This window comes from Gopherus flavomarginatus, chromosome 5 (assembly GCF_025201925.1).
Source record: "Gopherus flavomarginatus isolate rGopFla2 chromosome 5, rGopFla2.mat.asm, whole genome shotgun sequence".
Lineage (NCBI taxonomy): Eukaryota > Metazoa > Chordata > Testudines > Testudinidae > Gopherus > Gopherus flavomarginatus.
This window is the reverse complement of record NC_066621.1, coordinates 19,197,167-19,223,392: the sequence shown is the minus strand read 5'-3', so window position 1 is coordinate 19,223,392 and position 26,226 is coordinate 19,197,167. Positions and strand designations below refer to the sequence as shown.

The following is a 26,226-nucleotide window of genomic DNA, read 5'->3' as shown; positions in this document are numbered from 1 at the left end:
AACGACCTGCTGCGTAAGCCCAGATTGGCTTTTGTATTTCAGGCTGAGTCTTTTCCTTTTCATGCATCATTACCAGCAATATATTCTCTGCAGCCCAAATTCAGATTTCACTTATGCATGAGCAACTCTGTTGTCTTTAATAGGTTTGCAATCAATTAATTCACGTTGTAACTGGAATTTACTTTGCAGTTCTGTAGATTATGCTCAACCTGAATACAGTCCATTTACCCCCACTGACCTGTGTTTGCTCTGCAGTTCTAGGAGGAGCAAGAACTAATGCTTGTTACTAAACTGAGCAGATCCAACTCTGAATACATACAGGGAGCAGCTGAGATGAGTAAAAGGAGCCATTTTTACAGTCATTTGGCAGAGCAGAACCACACTTTAACAGAAAGTCTTTTCCATATGCTAAATGCTTTTCCATTAATTTAGTGTAACTGTGTCTAACATCAGCTGAGGTTAAACAAACAAACAACTTCTCATTTAATGTCAGCTGAAAAATTCCTGAGACAAAAAGCACTTGGAACAAGATTTTCAAGATGAAGAGGCCCATTCTCTGTGCACAAGTGCAGCTGTGACTGCATGTGCAATTACTGCAATTATACTAGCAAGCTGGGTAATTGTGGGTGCAGAGGCTTGTAAGGTGCCTAGCAAGTCGTTTTTCACATGCTTTTACCCAATTTGTACATTATTTCTGATGTCTCCATTGCTGAAAATGTGACCTTTAAATAACAGTTACTGCACAGAAATTCATGGCACAAGCAGGTTTTCAAAGAATTTCAATCTGAGTTTATTTACACTTTACATTCCTGTTTCAGTCCAGTTTGGCGGTTTGTATGAACAGCCAGGGCAACCTGGGATGGCTGTTTCACTCTTTCAGCATTAAAGAATGAGGAAGGGGCAGGATATGCCTCGGCTACCACAATTTCATTTCCAGTTGAGAAAGCTGACATCCATTATCAAAAGCCCCAGATAACATCAAATGCAGACTGACATTAAGCGGGCTGCATTGTGTTTGGAGGACACCATTAGCGCGGTATCTCAACTCACCCGGATGGAAGCCTTGTTACAGTAGACACGGGTGATCGCTAGCCAGGTGGGCAGATCCAACACATTCTGCAGCACCTCTTCATCCAGTTCCAGGTTGGTCAGCTGCCCCTGACCTTTCAGTGTGCTCAGGTTGATTTTGTCTGGAGAGAGATTCTTAGTAAACCTGTGAAGAAGAAGAGTTAAGAGGCAATATAACAACAACTTCCAGTGTGTCTGTGTCTTCGTAGAGGAGGGTTATTTTGAGGGTCTTTGTTTGCAAAGAACCTCACACACTCAGGGAACGAGAGAGAGAATAATAGGGACTCCATAACACCACACACTGGGCAAACCGTTGCATTTCTATAGTGCATTGTGTGAGCTGCCGTGCCAGTTTTGCAGCGTCCAGTTGACCCCCGATTCCCGAACCAACTCCCATTGACTTCAATGGCAACTGGGTCAGTTCCCTAAAGAGACATACGTACATTCGTCATGGAGATTGGCCCACTATAAACACTAAGAGAGAGAGAGAGAGAAAGAAAGAGAGAGAAGCAGTTTTGGTCCAATATTTCCTTTTCTTTTTTTTTTTTTTTTAATAATAAAGCGTAAGAGGGAGGGAGGTCACAAAACGATCAGACATCCCACCCCACAGAAAAATCTTAATTAAGCTTGAACTGAAGTTGCAAGAACATAGCCAAAACTAAAGGGGGGAAAAAGAGAAAATTACAGTTTAAAATATAGGTGGGAAGACAAGGTTGTTAGGTGTAACTTGGAATTTCTTGTCTTTCAGATGTTTTGATTATATAGAAAAGGACAGAGTTAATGCCACCCCTAAAAGTGTCTTCACCCGAGGCATCCTCCATATAAGCGATGACAAGTATTTTGGTATCATAGCTAGCTGACAGTTAAACCCTGGGTACTGTGGCAGATCAGCAAAGAAACTTGGTGAGTGTCTTTAAGGCCCATATAATTTGACATTTTAAATGTTTTAAATCACAACAGAAGAGAGCACTGGAAACCCAGAAATTAATGCAATTGCATTAGGGCACAAAGAAAATGAAATTGAGTAGAAACAAATGCAACTGGACAATAGTTTCACTTCCCAAGATAAGTAGCATGCAAAACAATATTAAGGAACTTATAGCATCAATGGTGGAGATAGATTAGATCAGTTTTATTGATTGCTCATATTATTGTCAGGGGAAGTAAAGTATTTTAAATAAATTATTTTATCCATCTCTTTAAATACTAGTCTCAGAGCCAAACCCATTCCTGTCCCTCATTAGTGAAGCTGATTCATGCTCACCAGTGTCCCAAGCTAAGAAACAGGGTTATACGTGGTCAGCGAAACATCAGTGTGCCTGCACCCAACATAATCCTTCACCCTGCTTCTCACTGACCAGCTCAGCCACACCCTGCTTTTCTTCTGGCTACCATCAGCTGCTGATCTCTCCTGTCTCAATTACCCCTCCCAAGAGGCGTTGCCATTTCCAGATCTGCTGTATGCACCCTGGTGTCTTCAAATTCCAGATGTGCTACACATTTGATGGATGAGAACAATTTGATTAAGGCCATAAAAGAGTGGTGCAAAGGATTCTGGGGCAAATCTGAAAGCACTCAGCTGAACTGGAAATACCAAGGATCCTTTTGGAAGTGTACTCAGGAGACTTAGGGCAAGCAAAGGTGAGGGCAATCTAAGAGGAAGGTAATGGTGAGCTGCCAAGAGCCCCGCATCAGCAGAATTATCACAAATTGCAGCAGGATGCAGGATTTTTCTTCTTCCCAACTGAGGTGGCCCTGCCAAAAACTGGGATACTTGGCAGGTACATATTGGTGCATAAACAGGGAAGAAAACAAAAAGCAGCCAGGCTGGATTCAGCTGTGTTAGAAATCTTGGAATGGTTCTCTCATATGAATGAAATGCACCTTTCCTGCCACCCGCTGGAAGAGTTCAGAAAAGCTTTGTTCCCAACAGCAGCAATTCGCCAGGCACTTGCGCTTGGACGAATCTGTTTCCTCTGACCCACCAGGAGTAGTTCAGGGATGGGGCAGGGGGGAGGGGGATTCAGAAGTTTGGTAACAGAAATGGAAATGTACATAAATTCCTGAGTTAGTGAAAGAAGTTAGGTGACTCTGCTCCTTCAGAAGGTTGCAAGATTTCTCATTCAGATAGTAAGTTTGTGAATAAAGTCAACAGAGAGCAGCTTAAAGTTTCCCAGGGCTTTGGTCCAGCCAGTCCCCAAGTCCCACCTACGCTGCAACGACCACAGAACTATATTGAAAGACATGTCCCTTGACACAAATAAAACATGGTTCAATCTCACAGTGTAGATGAGACTGAACCATGTTTTAATCGTGTTACTGAGCCGTAGGTCAGCCCTGCAAAGTCCAAAGATGTGGTGTGTTTCAGGACTATGGTACAATCCCATCTATGGCAAAAGAGAAAGTTAGGATTTGACCATGTTGTAACCAGGTCCCTCAATATGCAGCCAGCCAGCCTTGTTTGGAGGCAGAGCCTGTTGAAGAAGAGGTCTTTGGCCCTGGCAAAGGGGATTATCAGACCCAGCTGGGGAGAGGTTAGGTAGCTCCTATGAAGGACTGAAAGAGCCCAGTTGAAGAGAAGGCTGGAGGAAGGAGGGCAGCTCTTGCGGCAGTGCGAGAGATGTAAGGGGAAAGGTCTCTGGGCCCCTACAACCTGTGTTGGTCAAGGAAATAGCTTGGTTGTGTGTTAACTTATGAGTTTTGGGTTTGAATAATAAACTGCCCTGAAAGAAGGGCTAGAACAGGGGTCGGCAACCTTTCAGCAGTGGTGTGCCAAATCTTCATGTATACACTCTAATTTAAGGCTTCGCATGCCGGTAATACATTTTAATGTTTTTTAGAAGGTCTCTCTCTAAGTCTAGAATATATAACCAAACTACTGTTATATGTAAAGTAAACAAGGTTTTCAAAATGTTTCAGAAGCTTTATTTAAAATTAAATTAAAACGCAGATCTTATTAGTTTAGTGTGATCCTTGCTGAGTTTTCCAGGGTTTGGTGGCACCTATTTAGATACTTTAAGCTGCACATAGGCTTCTGAGTGATCAGTTGTTAACCGGCTGGAACCCCAGATCGGCAGCTGAGGTGAGTGGTTCTGGCGGCTGGTAGGGCTGAGCAGGGCCGGAGTCTGACAGGGGGCCTGCGCTGGAACTCCAACCAGAAGCAAGGTGAGTGGGGCTGCAGCTGGGACCCCGGCTAGCAAGGGGCCAGCAGCCAGAATCCCAGAGCGGCGGCGGGCTGAGTGAGTCAGCCCGCCCAGCTCTGGGGTTTCGGCAGTGGGCTAAGCATCTCTGCCCGCCCCGCTCTGGGGTTTCGGCCGCCGGCTCCTGCCAGCTGGTGTCTCAGCCCACTGCCAGCCTGAGGTTCCTTCACCCAGACCAGCAGCGGGCGCTGAGTGGGACCGGCAGTGGGACCCCAGCTGACAGAAGCCTGCGGTGGAAACCTCAGAGCGGTGGTGGGCTGAGTGGCTCAGCCCACCGCCGCTCTGGGGTTTCGGCTGCCGGCTCCTGTCAGCTGGGCTCACAGCCCGCTGCCAGCCTGGGGTTCCAAGGGGCCAGCAGCGGGAACCCCAGAGAGGTGGTGGGCTGAGCGGCTCAGCCTGCCCCCTGTGCCATCAAAAATCAGCTCGCGTGCCACTTTTGGCATGCGTGCCGTAGGTTGCCGACCCCTGGGCTAGAACTAGACTTTGGGCAGAGCATCAGTCCTTCCCGGGCTTGGGAGACAGGCCAGCAGCCTACCATAGACTGGATCATGACCACAGAAGTTGTATTTGCCTAGCGAGTATCTCACTGTGATGTCTGACTACATGGTTCCCCCTCTGCACTAAAGGGAAGCCAGTGAAGGGCTGCAGCTTGCATAGCACCACAATACCAAGGGATTTAGAAAGGATGGAGTGTTTCTGCCAGATGATTTACTCACTGCTCAAGCCAGAGCCATTTCACACATTGCTCCATGCTAATTCTAATTCTGCACAGCGGCCCAGCAAGTGGAGGAAAAGAAAGGCCCTATTGTCAGCTAGAGCAGGATTAGATTCACAGGTTAGTCACACGCTGCAGTTCTCTCACTCCCCTTTCCCTGCACTGGCCTGGCCGCGTGTGCTGCTTCATTGTGCAAGGCACAAAGACAGTCCTGAGCAACTGGGCCAGCAGCTGCGGGGATAGCGAAGGTGGAGGGAAGAGAGGCTCTGGTGCTGTTTCATCAATCTCACCACAAGAGTGTGAGTTGAACTGGGAAACTGGCTGGGATTAGTTGCTTATCAGCCAATCCAGAATTTCCTCCAGAACAATGTATTTATCCAAGTGAACATTGTGCCAGGGCAGAATCTGAAGTGAGGAGAGAAGTAGTTATGCATTTCACTGCAGACAAACACTCTCCTCCTCTTAGGAGAGGCTGGGACTTGAGCAGCTGCGAGCTTGCCTGCTGCTTGTGTTTCCACACCATTCTCTGCAGTAATGCTTTCTGCAGGGGAGGACTGCAGTATGAGACCTCTACAGACTTTAACCTGCCATGTAAGTTCTCTCCTTTCCAGACCTAACAAGCTAGTATATCAAACTGTTTGTCTCCCATCACATGACAGCATAACACACCTGTCATTGTCTCAGGCTCACACAGAGAGGCCATCCTGTTTACTTTAGACAAGTATTTCCTCATTAAACCAGAGGCAACCCTAATATAAAACACACATGAGAAGCCAGCTAAAATCAACACAATTCTCAATTATTATATGGCAAAATCTGGTATGTGTAAAATTACATATTCCAGCATGTGTGACATTCTACAGGTGACAGGTTCATTGGAGGAGCATAAACAATGAGATCTTACATATCTGTAAACAAAGAGAACTAAAGATCTCAAAGCACGATGCCTATCATCTAGTTCCTCATTGGGGACTGAGCCTGGGATCTCCAGAGATAAAGCATGAGCCTCTATGGCTTGAGCTAACAGATCAAATCCTCTAACTGAGAGCCGCAGCAGAGTCATACCTTCTGTGAACAGGCAGAGAGAACAATGTATAACACACGCTGACTAGTAGAACGCCAAGAGCACTTTGCAGACATTAACTTGACATTGACTTATTAGACTTACAAATAGACTCATTCTATAGATGAGGAGGCTGAGGCCCAGGGAGGTGCAAGGAACAGAAAACCAGCTCTCCCCAACGTCTAGTCCTTAGCATACTTCCTCTGTTGCGACATGCTGCTCTCAACTGGTACATTAATGCAGCACTGTTGGTTGTATCAGAATATTGCAGACACAGAATAAATTTTTTGGACAATCATCAGCATCTCAGCCATAGGCAGAGCTGAAATCTTCAAACTGACTCACTGATGTAGAGAGATATTAAATAAAGCCAGATGAATACAAAGCAGGTTTTTAATACAAGTGTAGGGGCCACAAGAAGTCCTGCTGAACTGATATGAAGATTACCAGAGCCAATGCTGCGGACTCTACGGAATAGTCCCTGTTAGCAGCCAAAATGAATATGAAACTTTAATTTACAGTGCCTGTGGAAGGGGGCTTGGGGAAGATTTAGGAACAAGGCAGAAACGTAAACAGTTGCATGAACAGAGGATAGGTCAGTATGATGTCTTTAGCCAAACCTCATACTGCCATGTAAACAAAGTGGAGTTTTGAAGCAGATCTAAGGCACCCTCAGCTCACTGGGTATGTCTAACATGGCAAGCAGAAACCCATGGCACCAGGTCCATTGCAACGGACATGGGCTCATGGGGCTTGTGCTATGGCATTAAATACAGCTGTGTAGATATTCGAGTTTGGACTGGAGCTCGGGTTCGGAAGCTTAGGGAGGGTTTCACAGCCCAAGCCACAATGTCTACACAGCTATTTTAAGGGCAGTAGCATGAGCTTAAGTTCGTAGGCCTGGGCTCTGAGACTCACTGCCACGGGTTTCTGTTTGCCATGTAGATGTACCCAATGAGACCACGTGCCCTCACACTGGTTTCTAAGCTCCAGGGCAGGCCAATGGGAAAGTGTAGCAAGTATCCCCCAACAAGCTGATCCCGACAACTTTATTAGCTGGAGATAGCGCTTTACCTGGCATCAGTCAATATCCCCATACACCGTGGCCAGCTCCATGGTTCACAACACACAATAAACCTGTCAAGTGTTCAAGCGGCAAGTGAGAGCTATTACATCAATGTGGGTGGAAGACAAGAGTGAGGCAGATGGGGGGGGATCTAAGTCAATCTTCAGATTGCTGCAGCTGAGAACACCTAAGGACACCTGAGGATTCCACATGCAGCAATTAAAAAAACACTATTCCAAAAACTGTGCCTGGCTTTGGAGGGAAAGATCTCAGACTGCTCAAGAGGTAGTATAAGATGATGTCACAGTAATAAACCAAAATATAACTGTGCAGTCTAGAGGAGCAGGGGATTTCCAGTCAGAACTCCTGGGTTCTATTACCAGCACAAGCACTGGGCAAAGCACTTCTCTATGCATCAGTTTGCCCATCTGTAAAACCAAGTTACCACACCTACCTCACAGGGCTGTCTCAAGGATAAACAGACATATAGAAGCATGAGCTTTCGTGGGTGAATACCCACTTCGTTGGATAAAGATCCAGACTAACACGGCTACCCCTCTGATACTCAAGGATAAAGGAATTCTTTGTAAAGGGCTTTGAGATCCTCAGATGAAATAATTTTCAAATTCAAAATGTCATAAGCAGGGCGGTGCATGGCAGTACAGCCGCAGGGAATTCAGAAAGATGCCTAGTCTTCCCAGCAGCTTCAAAGGAAATACTTTGATCAATCTCAGCAGAAGAAAAGTCCAATGACTGCGGATAGGATTTTAAACAAAGTTTGCTGGCAGACTCTCTCCATTCATGCTGAATGGCAGTATGATTTTTGGCAGCATGCATTGCTGGCTTGGATAAAAGTGAATGGAAATAGTTTGTGGCTGTTAAGAAAATTGACTGCATGGACTATTTCCATTTCTCTTGTTCCAAAGCTCTTTAATAGAGAACATGCAGCATTAGCCAGTACATTCAAAGAACAACACTCTTCCTGGGCCTGCCAGGAACAGGATCAGCAACAGCAACTCATACACACATACTGGCTCTCTCTCTCAGTGACCGATACCATTTCATCCTCTCAAACATCACCTAGTCAAGACAAGTCCAAATTTGATTGCAGGGTGTGATGGTTTGGGTCACAGAGACCCCCTTGGGACTGCCACCTGATGTGCTGAGACTACCTCTGAGCCCGTTTTCCCTGGCAGCTTGTGACTTCAGTACCCTGTCTTGTTGAGCCAGACAAGCTAGCCTGCTGCAAACAGACCCAGGTCTGAATCACATCCCCCAAAAGCTGCAGGCTTAACTGAAAACAGCTTAAGAAGTGTACCTGCCTCCAGCACCCAGATACCCAGTTCTCAATGGGGTCCAAACCCCAAATAAATCTGCTTTACTCTGTATAAAGCTTATACATGGTAAACTCAAATTGTCCGCCTTCTATAACACTGATCGAGATATGCACAGCTGTTTGCTCTCCCCAGGAATTAATTACTTGCTCTGGGTTAATTAATAAGTAAAAAGTTATTTCATTAAATATAAAAAGTAGGATTTAAGTGGTTCCAAGTAATAACAGACAGAACAAAGTAACTTACCAAGTAGAATAAAATAAAACACGCAAGTCTAAGCGTAATACATTAAGAAACTGGTTACACATAAAATCTCACCCTCAGAGATGTTCCAATAAGCTTCTTTCACAGACTAGACTCCTTTCTAGTCTGGGCCCGATCCTTTCCTCGGGTACAGTCCTTGTTCCAGCTCAGGTGGTAGCTAGGAGATTTCTCATAACTGCAGCCCCCTTTGTTCTGTTCTACCTCCTTATATAGCTTTGGCACAAGGCAGGAATCTTTTGTCTTTTTGGGTCCCACCCCTTCTTCTAAATGGTAAAGCCCCAGGTTTAAGATAGATTACAGTAACAGGTGACATGGTTACATGTCCTGTGAGACCCCAAGCCCTCATTCTTCCTGGCCTGACTCACAGGAAGCCTTGCAAGTAAACAGAGCCATCTATAGTCAATCGTCCTGGTTAATGGGAGCCATCAAGATTCCAAGCCACCATTAATGGTCCACACTCTGCATAATTACAATAGGACCTCAGAGTTGTATTTCATATTTTTAGTTTCAGATATAAGAATGATACATTTATACAAATTAGGATGACCACACTCAGTAGATTATAAGCTTTGTAATGATACCTTACAAGAGACCTTCTGCAGGAAGCATATTCCAATTACATTATATTCACAGTTATCAGCATATTTTCATAAAATCATATGGAGTGCAGCGTCACACGGGGTACTGGCTAAAATTCACTACCACAGTCCCCAGTATCCACAGAAAACTTTCAAATGGCTAAAGACTCCGATTGTCTTCTTAGTCATAGCAATAGGAAACAGAGACATAGGATCATAGTAGCTAGAGATAGATGTCTAGTCTTGTCCATGCCCCAGTGACCTATGCAGAACTGTTCCCTGCAATCTATTTTCTAGTGTTTTGTCTAATCCAGCTTTAACCAATTCAAGTACTGGGGCTTCCAACAAGGCTTTGTGAGAATGAACAGATGCCACTATTGGCAAATTTTCTCTTTCATCCCATTGCTTCTAATTATACTCCCACAGACCACCCTAAATTATCTCTCTCCTTTCTTAGCATTTAAACCTCTCTGTTTTCTGAATTGTCTCTGAATCAGCAGCATGTTTTTGCTAGTCATGTGCCAGAACTGGATGCCATATTCTAGGCATGATTTTCCCACACCCCAATGCCAAGCTCTGAAGTGGAGAAGAAAAGAGGCCTGTCGGAGCAGCTGTTTTTAAAGATAAACTAGCAGGATAAGATAACAGATAAAACACTGCCTATATGGTTTAAAATCCTGTTTAAGCTATAGTAGTTTACTTGGATGTGGGCTGTAAGAGCACAGTTCTTTGGGAAAAAATATACCTTTGGTGGTTTCTGAACTCCTGATGGTTTAGCTTTCATTTGCTTTAGAGAGTTTTTTGTCTGGTTTTTGGCAGGGAAAAAAATAGGAGCATCAACCTTGCTCTTTCATCATTAACTTTAAAAGGATATCAAAGGTGGGGATTTCATTACTCAGAGAGCTAGTATCCAATTAATCTCCTTGTACATCTAGATGTCAAACCTACTTATTGCAAGAGAAAGTTTAGCCAAAGTTGATTGCTGGCCTAAAGCCAGCTTATAGCATTAACACATGTAGAAATCAATATCCTCATTTGTAATTGTCTGGCAGATGCAGCACTGTCTACAATTGAGCAAATATTTCACCTGCAGGCAGGAAGGATTAGATAAAAAGTATCAGGAGGGATGTCTTAAAGCATAATTCTGATCTCCTTCTGCTCATCAGCTCTTGGTCCCTTCCCATTATCTTGACACTGCTGGTGCAAGAGCATTCTCCTCTGCAGGTCCTGCCATCTGAAAATACACTTGCTATCTCTATAGTCTCCTCTCATCTCAATTTCTTCTCCCATTGCTATTCTATAACTATAACTAGCATCTACATCTAAATATATCTATTTCTATTAATAGTTTTGTAACTATGGGTAAATGTGAGCAGTGATTAGTTACACACTGTATGACAAATGCCCCTGATTTTAATTTAGATAGCTACAGGATAGGATAATATATTGGCAGATGTATATAATTATTACCCACAACACTTACTACTGTTACAGAGTAGCAGATGGAGAAGATATTGAAGTGTGAATAACAGAAGGAACAGGGTAAATTTTCAGCTGAGATCTGAAAAGAGATGGAGAGACCGAGAGCTGAAGGGAAGCTGCTTTTGATGTTAGGAGATGCAGAAGAAAAGGCTCTTCTGTTAACAGTGGTGAACTTATGGGAAGGGACCAAGAGATCCTTCCTTAATTTGAAACACAAACACAACATTTAAACACGTATATAAGCAGACAAAATAGAGAATACTAGAAGTTAGAAATGGAACAAATCAATTTAGTCATATCCAGTCATGCCCTGGACAATGCGGGATTATACCCTACATAGCATATTCCCCAGTGTCTTGTCTAGTCATGCTTTGTGCCACACAATGGGATTTCCACACTTCTCTGGGGAGACTCTTTCATGATCACATCTCTCACACATAGGACATTTCCTTCATATTAAGTCTCACTATTTCTAGAGCCAAGAATCACACTCACTTGGCAAGAAGGTTCACCGCTGGTAGAGGAAAACATCAATAATTGTAAAAAACAGACAAACTTTCCAGGAAAACAGAAGCAGAAGCTTCAGATATAATAAATACAATGAATTTGGGAGAGTGTCTGAGTGGGGAACTAACCTTAGTTTTGGAAGGAATAAAACTAGGCCAGAAGCCAAAACTCCTTTGAAGTTGGGGAAAGCAGTAACGTGAAAGGCACTACAACACACAGGAGGAAGAACTAACACCACAATTCAGAGGAGAGAAACCATTTTACTAACTCAGGCTTTCAGCACAACATTGCAGCAATCTGTCCACTAAGAACACATGGTATCACTCAATGCAAGAGTTAGAGATTTCAGGCTGAGCACAAGGAAGAGAAATATGCTTAATTAGTATTAGATTTGGCTAATTAGTATTATATATCTAATGCTAATACTTACATTACTGTAGTCAATATCACATTAACCTAATTAATCAATCTATTTAGAATTAAATGAAACCAATTCGTATCAGACCAATTAGTTCTTTGGAAAATGGAAAGCACCAAGTTATTAATAATACTTATCACTTCCACAGTGATATTCATTTACAAATCATTAACTAATCCACAGCACCCCAGACAGGCAGGCTAGTAATATTAGCCCAATTTTACAGATGAGGAAAAAAAGAGAAAGGTAAAGTGACAAGGTCATACAAGGAGTGAGTGTCAGTGCTAGGTAAATGACCCAGGAGCTCCTGGCTTCTAGTCCTGTGCTTAGTGCATGCTACTCCACAAGGATAAGCAAGTTACTTTTAGCATTTAATTTGGACTTGTATAAGGCTATGTCTACACTATGAGATTATTCCAATTTTACAGAAATCGATTTTTGGAAACAGATTGTATAAAGTCGAGTGCACGCGGCCACACTAAGCACATTAATTCGGCAGTCTGCATCCATGTACCGAGGCTAGCGTCAACTTCCAGAGCATTGCACTGTGGGTAGCTATCCCATATTCCCGCAGTCTCCCCCGCCCATTGGAATTCTGGGTTGAGATCCCAATGCCTGATGGGGCCAAAAATTTGTCACTGGTGATTATGGGTAAATGTCTTCAGTCAATCCTCCCTCCGTGAAAGCAACAGCAGACAATCATTTTGCACCCTTTTCCCTGGATTGCCCGGGCAGACGCATAGCACGGCAACCATGGAGCCCGTTCAGCCTTTTTTCACTGTTACCGTATGTCTACTGGATGCTGCTGACAGACACGGTGCTGCAGTGCTACACAGCAGCATCCCCTTGCCTTTGCAAGTTAGCAAAATAAGTTATCAGCCCTACTGTATCGTCATGGGTGCTCCTGGCCGGCCTCGGTGAGGTCGGTTGGGGGCACCTGGACAAAAAAGGGAATGACTCCCCAGGTCATTCTCTTCTTTAAGTTTTGTCTAATGGAGAGTCAGTCCTGCCTAGAATATCAGGCAAGCCTACTAAAGAACCAGAGAGGCAAACAGATGCTCAGAGTCAGAACCCCAGACATCCCGCAGAAATGATGAGCTGCATGCCATTCTAGGGGGTGACCCTGCCACAACCCCACCTGTTGCTTCCCTCCTCTCCCACCCCTCCTGGGTTACCGTGGCAGTGATCCCCCCATGTAGTAATAAAGAATGCATGAATAAGAAACAACACTGACTTTATTGCCTCTGCAAGCAGAGATCAAAGCGGGGAGGGGAGGGCGGTTGGCTTACAGCGAAGTAGAATGAACCACCATTCTGCACTTGCTCAGCCTATAGCTGAAAATGGGAATCTGTGATAAGCACTAGGATAGAAGCACAGGCAGGACTGACTCTCCATGTGTGTGTGGGCCTTTGGTTGACACTGGTAAAATACAAAATGTCCCAGGATATGTATGTTGGGGGACAGTTCTAAATGGCAGCTTAATTTTTTTTATTTACAGCCAAATGTAGAGGTCTAAGTATCTGATTGTGAACCCTGGTAGCAAGGGGTAGGCTGGGGTAGGCGTGACCGCACAGTGCTGCTGACTGTGAAAGCAGCCTGAGGCAAAAGCCTCCAGCTACCATGATATTCCAGGCAGGACTGGATCTCCATTACACAAAACTTAAAGAAGAGAATGACCTGGAGTCATTCCCATTTTTGCCCAGGCGCCCCCGGCCAACCTCACCGAGGCCAGCCAAGAGCATCCATGGGATGATGATGGCGGGTATCAGTCATACTGTACTGTCTGCCGTCCGCAAGGCAAGGCAAGGCAAGGCAAGGCAAGGCAAGGCAAGGCAAGGCAAGGGGATGCTGCTGTGTACCGCTGCAGCACCACGTCTGCCAGCAGCATCCAGTAGACATATGGTGACATTGAAAAAAGGCGAGAAATGATTTTTTTCCCTTTGCTTTCATGGGGGGGGGGGGCTGACGACATATACCCTGAACCACCCGCGACAATGTTTTTGACCCTTCAGGCACTGGGAGCTCAGCCAAGAATTAAAATGGTTTCCAGAGAGTGCGGGAACTGTGGAATAGCTACAGTTATCAGTCGCCCCTCCCTTCGTGAGCATCCATTTCATTCCTTGGCTTTCTGGTACGCTTGTCTCAGCTCCTTAAGTTTCATGCAGCACTGTACTGAGTCCCTGTTGTGGCCTCTGTCCATCATGGCCTTGGAGATTTTTTCAAATGTTTTGGCATTTCATCTTTTGGAACAGAGTTCTGATAGAACAGATTCATCTCCCCATACAGAGATCAGATTCGGTATCTCCCGTACGGTCCATGCTGGAGCTCTTTTTTGATTCTGGGACTGCATGGTCACCTGTGCTGATCAGCGCTCCACACTGGGCAAACAGGAAATAAAATTCAGAAGTTCACAGGGCTTTTCCTGTCTACTTAGCCAGTGCATCCGAGTTCAGATTGCTGTCCAGAGAGGTCACAATGGTGCACTGTGGGATAGCTCTCAGAGGCCAATACTGTCGAATTGTGGCCACACTAACCCTAATTCGAAATGGCAATGTCGATTTCAGCGCTACTCTCCTCATCGGGGAGGAGTACAGAAATTGATTTTAAGAGGCCTTTATATCGAAGTAAAGGGCTTCATTGTGTGGACAGGTGCAGGGTTAATTCGATTTAATAGTGCTAAATTCGAGACAAACTCGTAGTGTAAACCAGGCCTAAGACGCTTTCAGGAAGTGTCACCTCTTCTCCATACTCCATTCAATAGCCTGACGGGAGCTGGGTTTCTTGCTTACAGTTCCGGAAGTATGGGGAATCTCTACCCTGCTTCATGATGCAGTCTCCAGTCAGAGGATTCTGCTATGATTAACTCCAGTGGGGGAAACAGAGCTCTAGGACTGTTCGTGTCTGTAATCCTACTCCACTCCCTCTTTTACTCACAGAAATTAAAGGAAGTTTGGGTTTCAGAGCCTTGGTTTTAGAGAGTACCCAGAGATGTGGGGTTTTTTTTAAACAATTAACAAAATTATGCAAAGCACAGGACTTGGTGGTGATGGGAGACTTCAACTACCTCGACATCTGCTGGAAAAATAATACAGCAGGGCACAGATTATTCTACAAGTTCTTGGAAAGCCCAGGAGACAACTTTTTGTTGCAGAAGGTGGAGAAATCAACTAGAGGAGAGGCTGTTCTAGATTTGACTTTGACATACAGGGAGGAACTGGTTAAGAATTTGAAGGTGGAAGGCAGCATGGGTGAAAATGATCATGAAATAAGAGAGTTCATGATTCTAAGGAATGGTTGGAGGGAAAACCACAGAATAAAGACAATGGACTTCAAAAGGCAGACTTTTAGCAAACTAAGAGAATTGGTAGGTAAGATCCCATGAGAAGAAAGTGTAAGAGAAAAAAAGAGTTCAGGAGAGTTGGTAGTTTTTTAAAGAACCATTATTAAGGGCACAAGAGCAAACTATTCCAATGCATAGGAAAGACAAGAAGTGTAGTAAGAGAGCACGTTGGGTTAAACTGGGAGATCTTACGACCTGAAACTCAAGAGAGTCATACAAAAAGTGGAAACTAGGTCAAATTATGAAAAATTAATATTAAAAAAACAGCACAAACATGTAGGGACAAAATTAAAAAGGCCAAGGCACAAAACAAGGTTAAACTAGCTAGGGGCATAAAGAGTAATAAAAAACATTTTACAAGTACATTAAAAGCAAGATAAAGACAAAAGACCAGGTTAGCCCATTACTCAATGAGGAGGGAAAGACAAGAACAGAAAACACAGCAATGGCCAAAGTGATAAATGCCGTTTTTTTGTTTCAGTTAGCAGTGATCAGACGACTAACATAATGAACATCAGTGGGGTTGGATCTGAAGCTAAATAGGAAAAGAACAAGGTAAGAATTATTTAGACAAGTTAGATGTCTTCTCTGAGTCATTAGTGATTATCTCTGACAACTCATGGAGGACAGGAGAGATCCCAGGGGACTGGAAAAGGGCAAATATAGTACCTATCTATAAAAAGGCGAATAAGAACAACCAAGGCAATTATAGATCAGTCAGCTTGACTTAGGTACCTGGAAAGATAATGGAGCAAATAATCCAACAAATTAATTTGTAAGCACCTAGAAATCATATGGTAGTAGGTTACAGTTCACATGGATTTGTCAAGAACAAATCATGTCAAACCAACCTAAGATCCTTCTTTTACAGGGTAACAAGCCCTGTGGATAGGGGGAAAAGCAGTATATCTGATATATCTTGACTATAAGGAAGGCTTTTGCTACTGGCTCACATGACCTTCTCATAAACAAAATAGGGAAATATAGCCTAGACAAGCCTACTATAAGATGGGTGTACTACTGGTTGGAAAAACATACTCAGAGAGTAGTTATCAATGGTTTACAAAGGCTGGTGTATATCCACTTCTATTGATGAAGTGGTGAACCAATTAATAAAATTGCATTGCTCAAGAAAGGGTCTTGAGCAGTGCAAGACAGTATATCCCTGAGGTACAAGGCTGGGAGGATTTGGTTCTGGGAGCATTCATGCAATCTAACTGGGTGTGGGGCTCCATATGCTGTTGAGCTGAGCAATCACAGAGCCTGGAGGGGTTTGCTGCTTGTCACTACCAAAGCATCGAGAGAGACAGGCCAGGCTGGAGAATTAAGGGGGCACAGTGGTCCCATGGTCCCAGGCTGCACCCCTGGGATCCCATCACAGGGGGATTTAGCTTAGACACTAGGAAAAACTTCCTAACTGTAAGATAGTTAAGCACTGGAACAAATTACCTAGAGAGTTTTGCAATTTCCTTTTTTGGAAGTTTTTAAGAATAAGTTAGACAAACACATAGAAGGGATGGTCTAGATCAATGTTTCCCAAACTTAGGACGTCACTTGTTTAGGAAGAGCCCCTGGCTGGCCAGGCCGGTTTATGTATCTGCCGCGTCCACAGGTCCGGCCAATCACAGCTTCCACTGGCAGCGGTTCGCTGCTCCAGGCTGCTGCTTCCCACGGCTCCCATTGGCCTGGGGCAGTGAACCGCAGCCAGTGGGAGCCACGATCAGCCGGACCTGAAGACATGGCAGGTAAACAAACCGGCCTGGCCCATCAGGGGCTTTTCCTAAACAAGAGGCATCCCAAGTTTGGGAAATACAGGTCTAGATAATACTTAGTCCTGCCTCAGTGCAGAGGACTGGACTAGATGACCTATTAAGGTCCCTTCAAGTCCTATATTTTTATGATTTCTGTGGTTACACTACACAAATTGTTCTGGCTCTTAGGTCACAGCAGGGAGCTAGGTGATGCAGTAAGTAAACACGCCTCCTTTTCATCTGCCTACACATTTGACTAGTGTCTTGTGTACACAGAAAAGTTATACCAGCCTAAGGTACGGTGTGAATCTGAATCACTAGAGTAATACTGATAAAACTCCCTTGGTGGGCACACTTTTCCTGGTTTAAGAATGCCTGTTTGTTTAGCTTATGTCTCTTTGGAAGAGGTTAAACTAAACCAGAAAAAAACAAACAACAAAAACAAAAACCCCCCTCAAACTCAAACAGGAGTGTCCACCCAGGGAATTATACGGTAGAATTACATTAGTGTAACTTTACCAGTATAACTGGTAAAACTTTCTATGCAGACAAGCCCTTAGGTCACAGTGCAGCAAGCCTGGTGGCTCACCCTGGTTTATCCACAGCTGATGGTCTCTGCTCAGCATTCAGCACAGGATTAGCAGGTGCATTGCAGTAGGGCAGGATTACAGTACACTGACAAATCTGTGTGAAGGATGCATTAACACCAGACCTGCCTGCACCACAACTGGCTCTTGGTTAACAGGGTTATCAGTCTCTGTTTCATGGGCACCACATTCATCTAACTTAAATAAAAGCCGAGACTCTAAACTCTCCAAAGCAAATTATTCAGCTTCATCTGCATTGTGAAATGTTCGCCTACCCTGCTAAAATCCATTCAGCAGTTAGTTCTCTGAACTCCAGGAATATCACTAGTGCTATTCACTGCTGTGACTGTTGGACTGCAAGATGATGACTAAAACCAAAAGGAATTGAAAATCCAGTTCAAAGTTCAACTTACGAAATAAACCATGGTTTCCAAAACATGCTGGGGAAAAGACAGAATCATTGTACAGCGTAACCTGGTATGTTCACCTACCACAGAGTGTGTCTCCCCCATGCATACATCCACTCACTTTAGTCCCTTTTAGCCCATCTCTCCTCCTGGGTAGGAACAGTTAATCAGGGCTGCGTATGCTGGAACTTTATGGAGGCTCCAGCTCAAGCACACTCAGTTCAAAACACGCAGCAAACTCCTTCCCCACCAGAAGGAGACTTGTGCAACAGGCCACAAATTAATCTGAAAAAAGAGGGAGTCTTGCCAGGGTTGACACATGCACTTGTTGAGCAGCTGTTTTGCTATTTTGAGTCCATCAGTTGGAAGCTCGATAGTCTTCAAAGGCCAACCATTCCATGTCCTGAAGTTTGGAATGCAAAAGCTCGTTCAGCTGCCAGGGTTTTTCCCAAGACTAAACCCCAAGCAAATAATAGCACACAAGCAAAGACAACTAAAAAGCAGGGCATAAACTGGGGAATTTTACACCACCTTTGCTCCTTTATGGTAGTTGGAAGCCCCACCTCCAAGATTTTGAGCGACTCTTTATTTTGCAGTCTGATTCCCCTTGCAATTTATTTCCACCCACTGGAAATTAAAGGCTATTGCGTCATTTAAAGTCAATACAATGGTTGTGTGGGAAGTGAGGGCAGAAAAACAAGTCCAGGCAAAATACTACAAGAGCAGGGAATGGGAATCAGGATTACTGAATTCTATCCTAGCTCTGTGACTCTGAACAACTTCCCTAACGTCGTGGTCGCTTTGTTTTCTCATCTGTAAAACAGGGATAATATCTATCACACAAGGAGGCCGGTAGGCTTATAATTAGTCACTATTAGTAAAGCACTACTGTGCATGCATGCATATATACACACACTATACACTTGGTCCTATATAACATATGAAGTATTTTGTGGTAAGTGCCAACTATTAATACAATCATACAAATGGTTGGTAAATATTAGTCATTTGGGGAGAAATAAGCAGGGATATAAGGAACGTTAGTGACTTGTACAAAGCCGCACTATAAGTCAGTGTCAGAGCTGGGAACTGAAGCCAGGAGTTCTTGCCTCCTGCATTGTAGAAGTCCAAATTATTCTCTCTCGCAATAAGTCTTCTAACTTGCCAGAGAGTGCACGTTCCTCTACGAAGCTTTGTGATTTAGGTGGAAGTGGTTTGAGACCATCAAGAGCCAAACTGTAGACACCTACTTTGCAGAACTGTCAGTTTAGCTCTTTTGATGGATGACTGTGAAGTACATTTCCGATTTTAAAGATAACTTTATACGGAAGAAAGCATGCCCTGTCATGCGTATACTCTTCCCCCACCCACTGACCACAAGAAAGTAGCAGCTAGCTGTTACTTTCCCCAGCATGTGATCTGGGGTCTATATTTGCATGAAGAATCAATCAATATATGGGGGGGGAAAACAAGACTCAAAGCCACCAACACTGTAAGTAGTAGTTACCAAAGCACATTCCTAAAAGCTCTGCATCCACAGTCCTGCATGTATTGCTGGAAAGGGGTATGCAGAAATTTAAGAGACTGAAGCCTATAAACTAGTGGTTGTCAAACTGAGGTCCACAGCTCACCAATTCCCTTGACAGCTCTTACTTCAGAATGAAGTATTGCTAGAATCAATGTGACAGTGTATTGGGGAGTGGAGGGTTGAAATATATGGTTAACAAGAGTCCTTCTCTTATGAAATGGACTGAAGAGACCCTTGCTTTGAACTGTTTTCGCCCTCTACCTGAAAATGTTTCCATTCTCTAGTGTTTCTAAATCTATATTCAGAGCAATATATGAAGCAAGTAAGTATTATCCCTATTATACACCTGGGGAAACTGAGGCAGAGAGCTGAAGTGACTTTCCCGAAAACCACACAGCGCATCACTATGGGCCAGGTTTACCAGACATCTCCTTAACTCCCTGAAAAGAAGGGAGGCATTATTCCCATCTGTCAGATAGATAAATAACACAAGACCAGCCTTCTTAGGAGATCATCCATTGCCCTGCATGCTTGTCACAGCATTAAAATCAGCAGGTGCAGAACTGCTAACCATCTTGAGGTATTGTCTCAAGGGGACAGGAAGCAGGGGTTTGTGCAACAAAAGCTGCAGATTCTGGAGTCCTCTGCTACTTTACAGAGACTGGCATCCTTCAAAGAGAAAACTCCAAACATTTGCGTCTCTGCTTCCATTCTCTGTTGTGGGGTGGATGCAGAGTGTTTCAGGGTGGGCTGCAGAACATATTTTTGGTTTTCCACTGGCTTCTGCTTCAAGATTTATTGCTCAGGTCATGTTTCTTTTGATTGTAACTTATGTGTTCTGTTTCATTTGGGGCACAAGGCACCTTACCAGCTGGTTCAGAAGCACAGCGTGTTGAAAAAGTAGTAACATGATGCTTTTGCAGAAGGGAAACTTCCATTCCACTAATAATTTATCATCAGTTTTTAACTGCTGGAAGCTTTGTGGTTTTATACACTTCCCCATAGCTGAAACAGCTATTTTAGGCAAGTTGTGGTTCCTGTCTTAATGAGGAGCTGTAAATTCCTCAGATACTGAAGGAGGGTATAAAAAGGTGCTGAAACTGAGACTGCCTTTCTTGTGGGTTACAGCATTATCTTGAATTCCAGTGGTATGATAGCGCAGGATGAATCTGCCCTACAGGCAAAGTGAGATATTTAAAGCCCAATGCATCATGGTTAAAGTCTTCTCCAGAAGCCTGCGGTGAGAAGCTGTTATTGTACCATACAAAAGACAAAGAGACAACTTCAGGCTCACAGAACAAGGCTCCTTTCTGAGCTACGGTAGCAGAAAACAGTTTACTTTGTATATTTTTATTAGTGTCATTAGCCCTGGGAAGAGGTGCTAGACTGGGAGCCCTAGAAACTGAAGGTCTCCCCACAGTGCACATAAGTGGCATAGGAGTTCAGTCTACATGGGCAATTCAGTCATTATCCTCTCTGCTGGGACTATCAAAAAGAGAGACACAATACCAACAGTGATCAATTTTGAGGTATGGACCCATTCATTTATATAAGTGGACCAAGCCTCCAAAGTTCACTTCACATAGAGCATTGCATGATAATGACACAATGGTAAGGTCTTTCAATTGCTACTCCATTGGACTGGTTTCAAGCAGGTTATAGAGATGAAAGACTGTACAAGTCCCACTACCAATTCTCTGCAGCAGAAGTCCTGCTTGCTTTTAGTCTGTTGCTGTCCAGCTGCATTGTGTCAGGTAACAAAAGTCAATATGGAAATAACTCTCCTACAAACAGCTAATAAAGGAAATAGGCATTTCAATATCTGCAGGTAAGACCAAGGGCAGAATGCAGTTTCATCTCTGTACAGTTTGAAATCGAGCTCAATCCAATCAGAGGTGCTGTTCTGGTGAGCACCTTACATTAATTCAAGGGGCCAAATAAGATGACCAGTATCAGATCATTCCAAGGACTGTGATTCCATTAAACTAAAGCAGTGTGTTTCCAGTTAGTTTAAAGCATGATCAGAGGGGAAAAAAGATACTAAAAGAAACTAAAAGGGTTCTAAGGTGAATAAATAACATCTTGCAATTACATTGCACCTCTTAGCCTCCAGGACCTCAAAGCACTTTACCAACCATACATGCAGTAGTCACTTCAACCACAACCAAAAGGCAACCACCTAATGGTGGTGTGCAGCAGTTGCTTATGAGCACATAGCAACAATGCATATCAGATGAGGACAAGAAGTGAAAAATCACATATGCAAGTAAACCTACTGGGGAATTTAGGAGGGCAGATGGTAATTTCCAGAGTTATGCATTTACACAGGAAATGGGGGGTATTGATGAAAATAGGAAGCACATACAATCATAGAATTTTCCCCATTCCACGCATAATTCTGAGATCATCAGGCCAGCAGGGACCATTATAATCATGTATTCTAACCTCCTGCCTAATACAAGCCAAACAACCTCCCCCACTAATTTGTGATGGAGGCTACATCCCACTTTCCTGACTTACACAATGCTCTATCCCCTCTCTCAGTGCTTTCTAGAGAATGATAAGTCTCCTGAGGCAAAGGGGTCTTTCTGACACCATTGTCATTCTAGCCTCTGAATGAAACTTGAAACGCTATGTAGCAAGATGTTGAACAAAGTGCAAGGAATGCCTCCTTGCTCAGTTACTCTCTAGTATCATATATGTAACATGGGGATGAGGGCCAGATGGATTCTGGACATCTCCCTGGCCAGATATTAACTCCTCCCAGAGTCTAGTTGAAGATCCTGATGTGTGTTATTGGGATGAGGAGGATGCATTCTTCAATGTTGGTGAAGTGCTTTGGGATCCCTAGGCAGAAGGTGCTAAATAAGAGTCTTCCAGATGGGTCTGTGACATGCTTACTGGTCACATGAATCTGACTTCTCCTTATTTCCAGGGGCTAAATTGCACTAAAAGATAAAGGTATGTTAAATGCTTTCCTGATATTGCTTTTCCACATAGGCTACTGCTGTAAATGCCACAGGGATGTTATGTGATGGCAAACAAAACGGGAGATGAGTCAACACAATTTTGGCAGGAGGATGGGAAGGAGGTAACTTGGCCTGCACAATTGTGAATGGGAGGGGAGTGTCCATGAGACAATATTCAGATGTAGGCCACCCCATCAAAGAATTTTGAAATCCTATGCTTGAGAAATGTGAAATATCAAAAGTTTGAAATCCCAACTTAAATTTGACCTGCAACTGGTATTAATTCCCACACACATAATAATTGGTTTTCAGAATCATTTGCCAAATTTTTTGAAAAATTCCTCTTCTTCTAAAAGATTTACATGAAACAGACCCATATTGCAGAAAGGAAGCTTTAACATTAGGCTATGTAAGACACAATGCTGTCAAACTATCTTTTCCTATCCCTACTACCAACTGTATGAACAATGTGATAAAATTTGCAGAGCAATCAGTGAAACTAACTATGCAGCCTTACACCCTATCAGTCACCAGTGCTAACAATTAGGCTTCAACCTCTGTCATGTTGGTTGTACAATAGAACCTCAGCATTACGAAAACCAGAGTTACGAACAAACCATCAACCACACATCTCATTTGGAACCAGAATTATGCAATCAGGCAGCAGAAGAGACTCAAAAAAAGCGCCAATACAATACAGTACCGTGTTAAACGAAACTACTAAAAAAATAAATGGAAAGTTTAAAAAAAGTTGACAAGGTAAGGAAACTTTCTGTGCTTGTTTGATTTAAATTAAGATGGTTAAAAGCAGCATTTTTATTCTGGATAGAAAAGTTTCAAAGTTGTATTAAGTCAATGTTCTGTTGTAAACTTTTGAAAGAACAATGATAATGTTTTGTTCAGAGTTGCAAACATTTCAGAGTTACAAACAAACTCCATTTCTGAGATGTGTGTAACTCAGGTTCTACTGTACTCTCCAAAGGAGTCTCTTTCATCCAGGAACCTTCAAATCCAGGGAAAGGAATAACACTGAACACAAGCTATTTGTGGGTGAGGAATTCCACTAGAAGACACCACTCAGAACTCTAAGAGTAGATTCATTTCTCCTTGTCATCAGATTGCCACATTCACCCCTGGATTCCCATGATTCCAGGTGTTCTCAGTCTCACTCTGTATCACAGACTTACTCTTCAGGAGAAGGCACGGTCCATGAAAACCCTCCAAACCAAGGTCCAAACCAGTGTTCCAATTGAACAGTTGGGACTGTACAAGCCAAGTAACCAAATGTGAGACGTGTGTGTGGGGGGGAGGGTTAGAAATGCCCATGAGCACAAAAGAACTGCGCTTTGGCACTTTCTATGAGATCTAGAGAGAAGGGTCCTTGTTAGAGTCAGTCCTTTGCCTGCTCACAAGTATGGTGGGTTCAGCAGAGACAAGAAAAGTGACAGCACAATGTAATCATGTGTGTTCATATCCCCCACATCTGTAATGACTAAGGCCAGCTGCCTAGGCCACTTGGTGATGCAATAAATAGCACCGTTCCATTATCACATACACAGTAAGGGAGAAGCTCATTCAGTTCTCTACACAGTTGGTTCTCTCTGCTGTCTCTGTGATGGTGCTGATTTTCCCATTATTCTCACCACAGTCAATTTCAGCACTGGCTTCTCCCACTTTCCACAGACAACTGAAGCTTCTCCATAACTCCTGACCAGTCTACACCAGTGCTCCTCTCCTCCTACACACCCCACCCTGTTCCCAAGACACCACTCCAGCTTCTCTGTTGACAGCTCCCTTTGTTTCCTTCGCCTACTCCTGACTCAATCAATGCCTTCTTTCACACTGCCCTCCTGACTTGAAACTGGCAAAGCTTGCCAACCTCCCTCTTTGCCTCCTAAGAAACCACATAAAACCTACCCTAACCTGTGAAACAGTGACTATGCTTCCCATTTTGCATCACACTCACTCATGCCATTACAGTAAGAGTTCTTTGGCACAGGGACCCTTCATCTATTGGGCAGAGATTATCCATATATACTCATGTATGGTTTTTAAGTGTGCAATAAAATGAAGCTTTAAGAAGCCTTTGTTAAATCTAAGGGCAGGTCTACACTACCGCTTAAGTCGATCTAATTTACGTCACACAGGGGTGTGAAAAAGAAACCCCAAGCGACGCAATTTACCTAAGTTCTGTTCTCACTGGCGCTACGTTGGCGGGAGAGTGTCTCCTGCCGACATAGCTTCCACCTCTCATGGAGGTGGAGTAATTATGCCAATGCGAGTACGCGCTCCCATCGCCATAAAGCTTTTTCACCTGACACGCTGCAGCAGCGCATCTGCATCTGCATCAGTGCAGCTGTGTTGATGTAGCACTTCTAGTGCAGACCTGCCCTAAGAGTGGACAGAAGTTTTCCCCATGAAATTCAACAAAAATAGTTCTCTCAAGACTTCACCCCTGCAGTGTAGTGAACCAAAACAAGAGTGCAATCTTAACCAAGTCTCTTCACTGCCCTGTGCCTCGGTTTCCCCACTTGTGAAATGGAGATGATAATACTGAGCTACCTTTGTAAAGCAATAATATCAAGCACTTGCTTCAGTTATAAGAGTGCTAAGTATTACTAGTGCATTCAAACGAGATTAATCTGGTTTCACTATCCAAGCTGAGTGAAATGGAAAACATTAAAGGGATCATTCTTTAGACTCAAAACACATGGTGCGTCAAAATGAAGGTTTTATAAAGGCTAAGATCAAGAGATGCGTTTCCATACAAATTACTGAATTAAAAAAAGTATTTTATTGTGTATGCGCCTAAGGAGCCCAAACAGGGATTAGATCCCAGGCACTGTACAAATACACAGACAATCCCTGCCCCAGAAATCTCACAATCTCTGATTCCAATGTGAACATTTTCCCACTGTGTCTGCAACCCAACCAGAGCAGCCCCATGCCAATTCAGGAGAACAAGACAGTGAAACCAACTAAACAATTTTCCTTCTGCAAGCTAAAAACAGTGCAAGAGGATAAACAACACCAATAGTGAAAAATACATTCAAGATTTTAGACTCTTTCCATTTTAGGAATGGAAAGTAATGTGTTAAAAAACAACACAACATGAATAAAGTTTTTTAAGATGTATTCTGAAGTCAGTGCCCCGTCATCCACATCAAAACTCACCTTTGCAGAAGATCTCTACAAAGTGATAATCGTTATTCCATTGCAAGTGCATGTGTTTCATTTCTTCTGAATAACAGCTACTGAACAATTTGATACAGTATAACTCTCCCTTGGTTTTCACTGACCTTGGAGTCTCAATTTTCCCTTCCTTTTGAATTCCCAGACAGAGAGAACAAACACACACACAACTTTAATTGAGGAGGCTGCAAAAGGAACAAGGAATTATTTCAAATTAAAATTGAAATCAGAAAATAAAGGAAGCTTAATGATTCAGTAGCAAAGCGTCTCTTGAGCACACACACATTGTTAGAAGACAGACCCACATGAATAAAGAATTGGGTTATTTTATGTGAAAGAAAACTGTGGTAGCAATATTAAAAATGCAGATTATAATAGTGATGCTTTTTTACAGCAGCTTTAAATGTGAAGGCTCAAAGCACGTTAAATTTCTCAATCCCCATGTAAATTAGGAAAACCCATTTTACAGATAGCGACTCAGGCCAAAATCCTGCAAGCTATTCAGTTCACTTGGACAGAGCCCCAGTGAAGTAAACAGAATGAAGGACTGGAGCCTGACTGACTAGTCCAAAACAACACCCCAAGCCAGTAACAATACCAGGAGCAGAACCCAGAAATCCTCCTGACTCCAAGATCACTGCTCACATCATTAGACCATAATCCAGGCACTGCAACAAAGGATTAGAAAAAGGCAAAGATGAGGACTGTAAAATAACTATATTAGGAAGAGTACCGGGGTGGGGGGGGTGTCCATGAG

The 26,226-nt window shown here is 43.4% G+C and overlaps 1 protein-coding gene across 1 annotated transcript in view; it reads right to left on the bottom strand.

The window, feature by feature from the left end:
• Window positions 1–26,226, bottom strand: part of BLTP3A (bridge-like lipid transfer protein family member 3A) — a 58,813-nt gene that overhangs the window by 29,523 nt on the left and 3,064 nt on the right. The window contains exon 2 of the mRNA XM_050953006.1: window positions 1,051–1,213. Coding sequence (XP_050808963.1) covers window positions 1,051–1,213 — 163 coding nt within the window. The remainder of the gene's footprint in view (window positions 1–1,050; window positions 1,214–26,226) is intronic.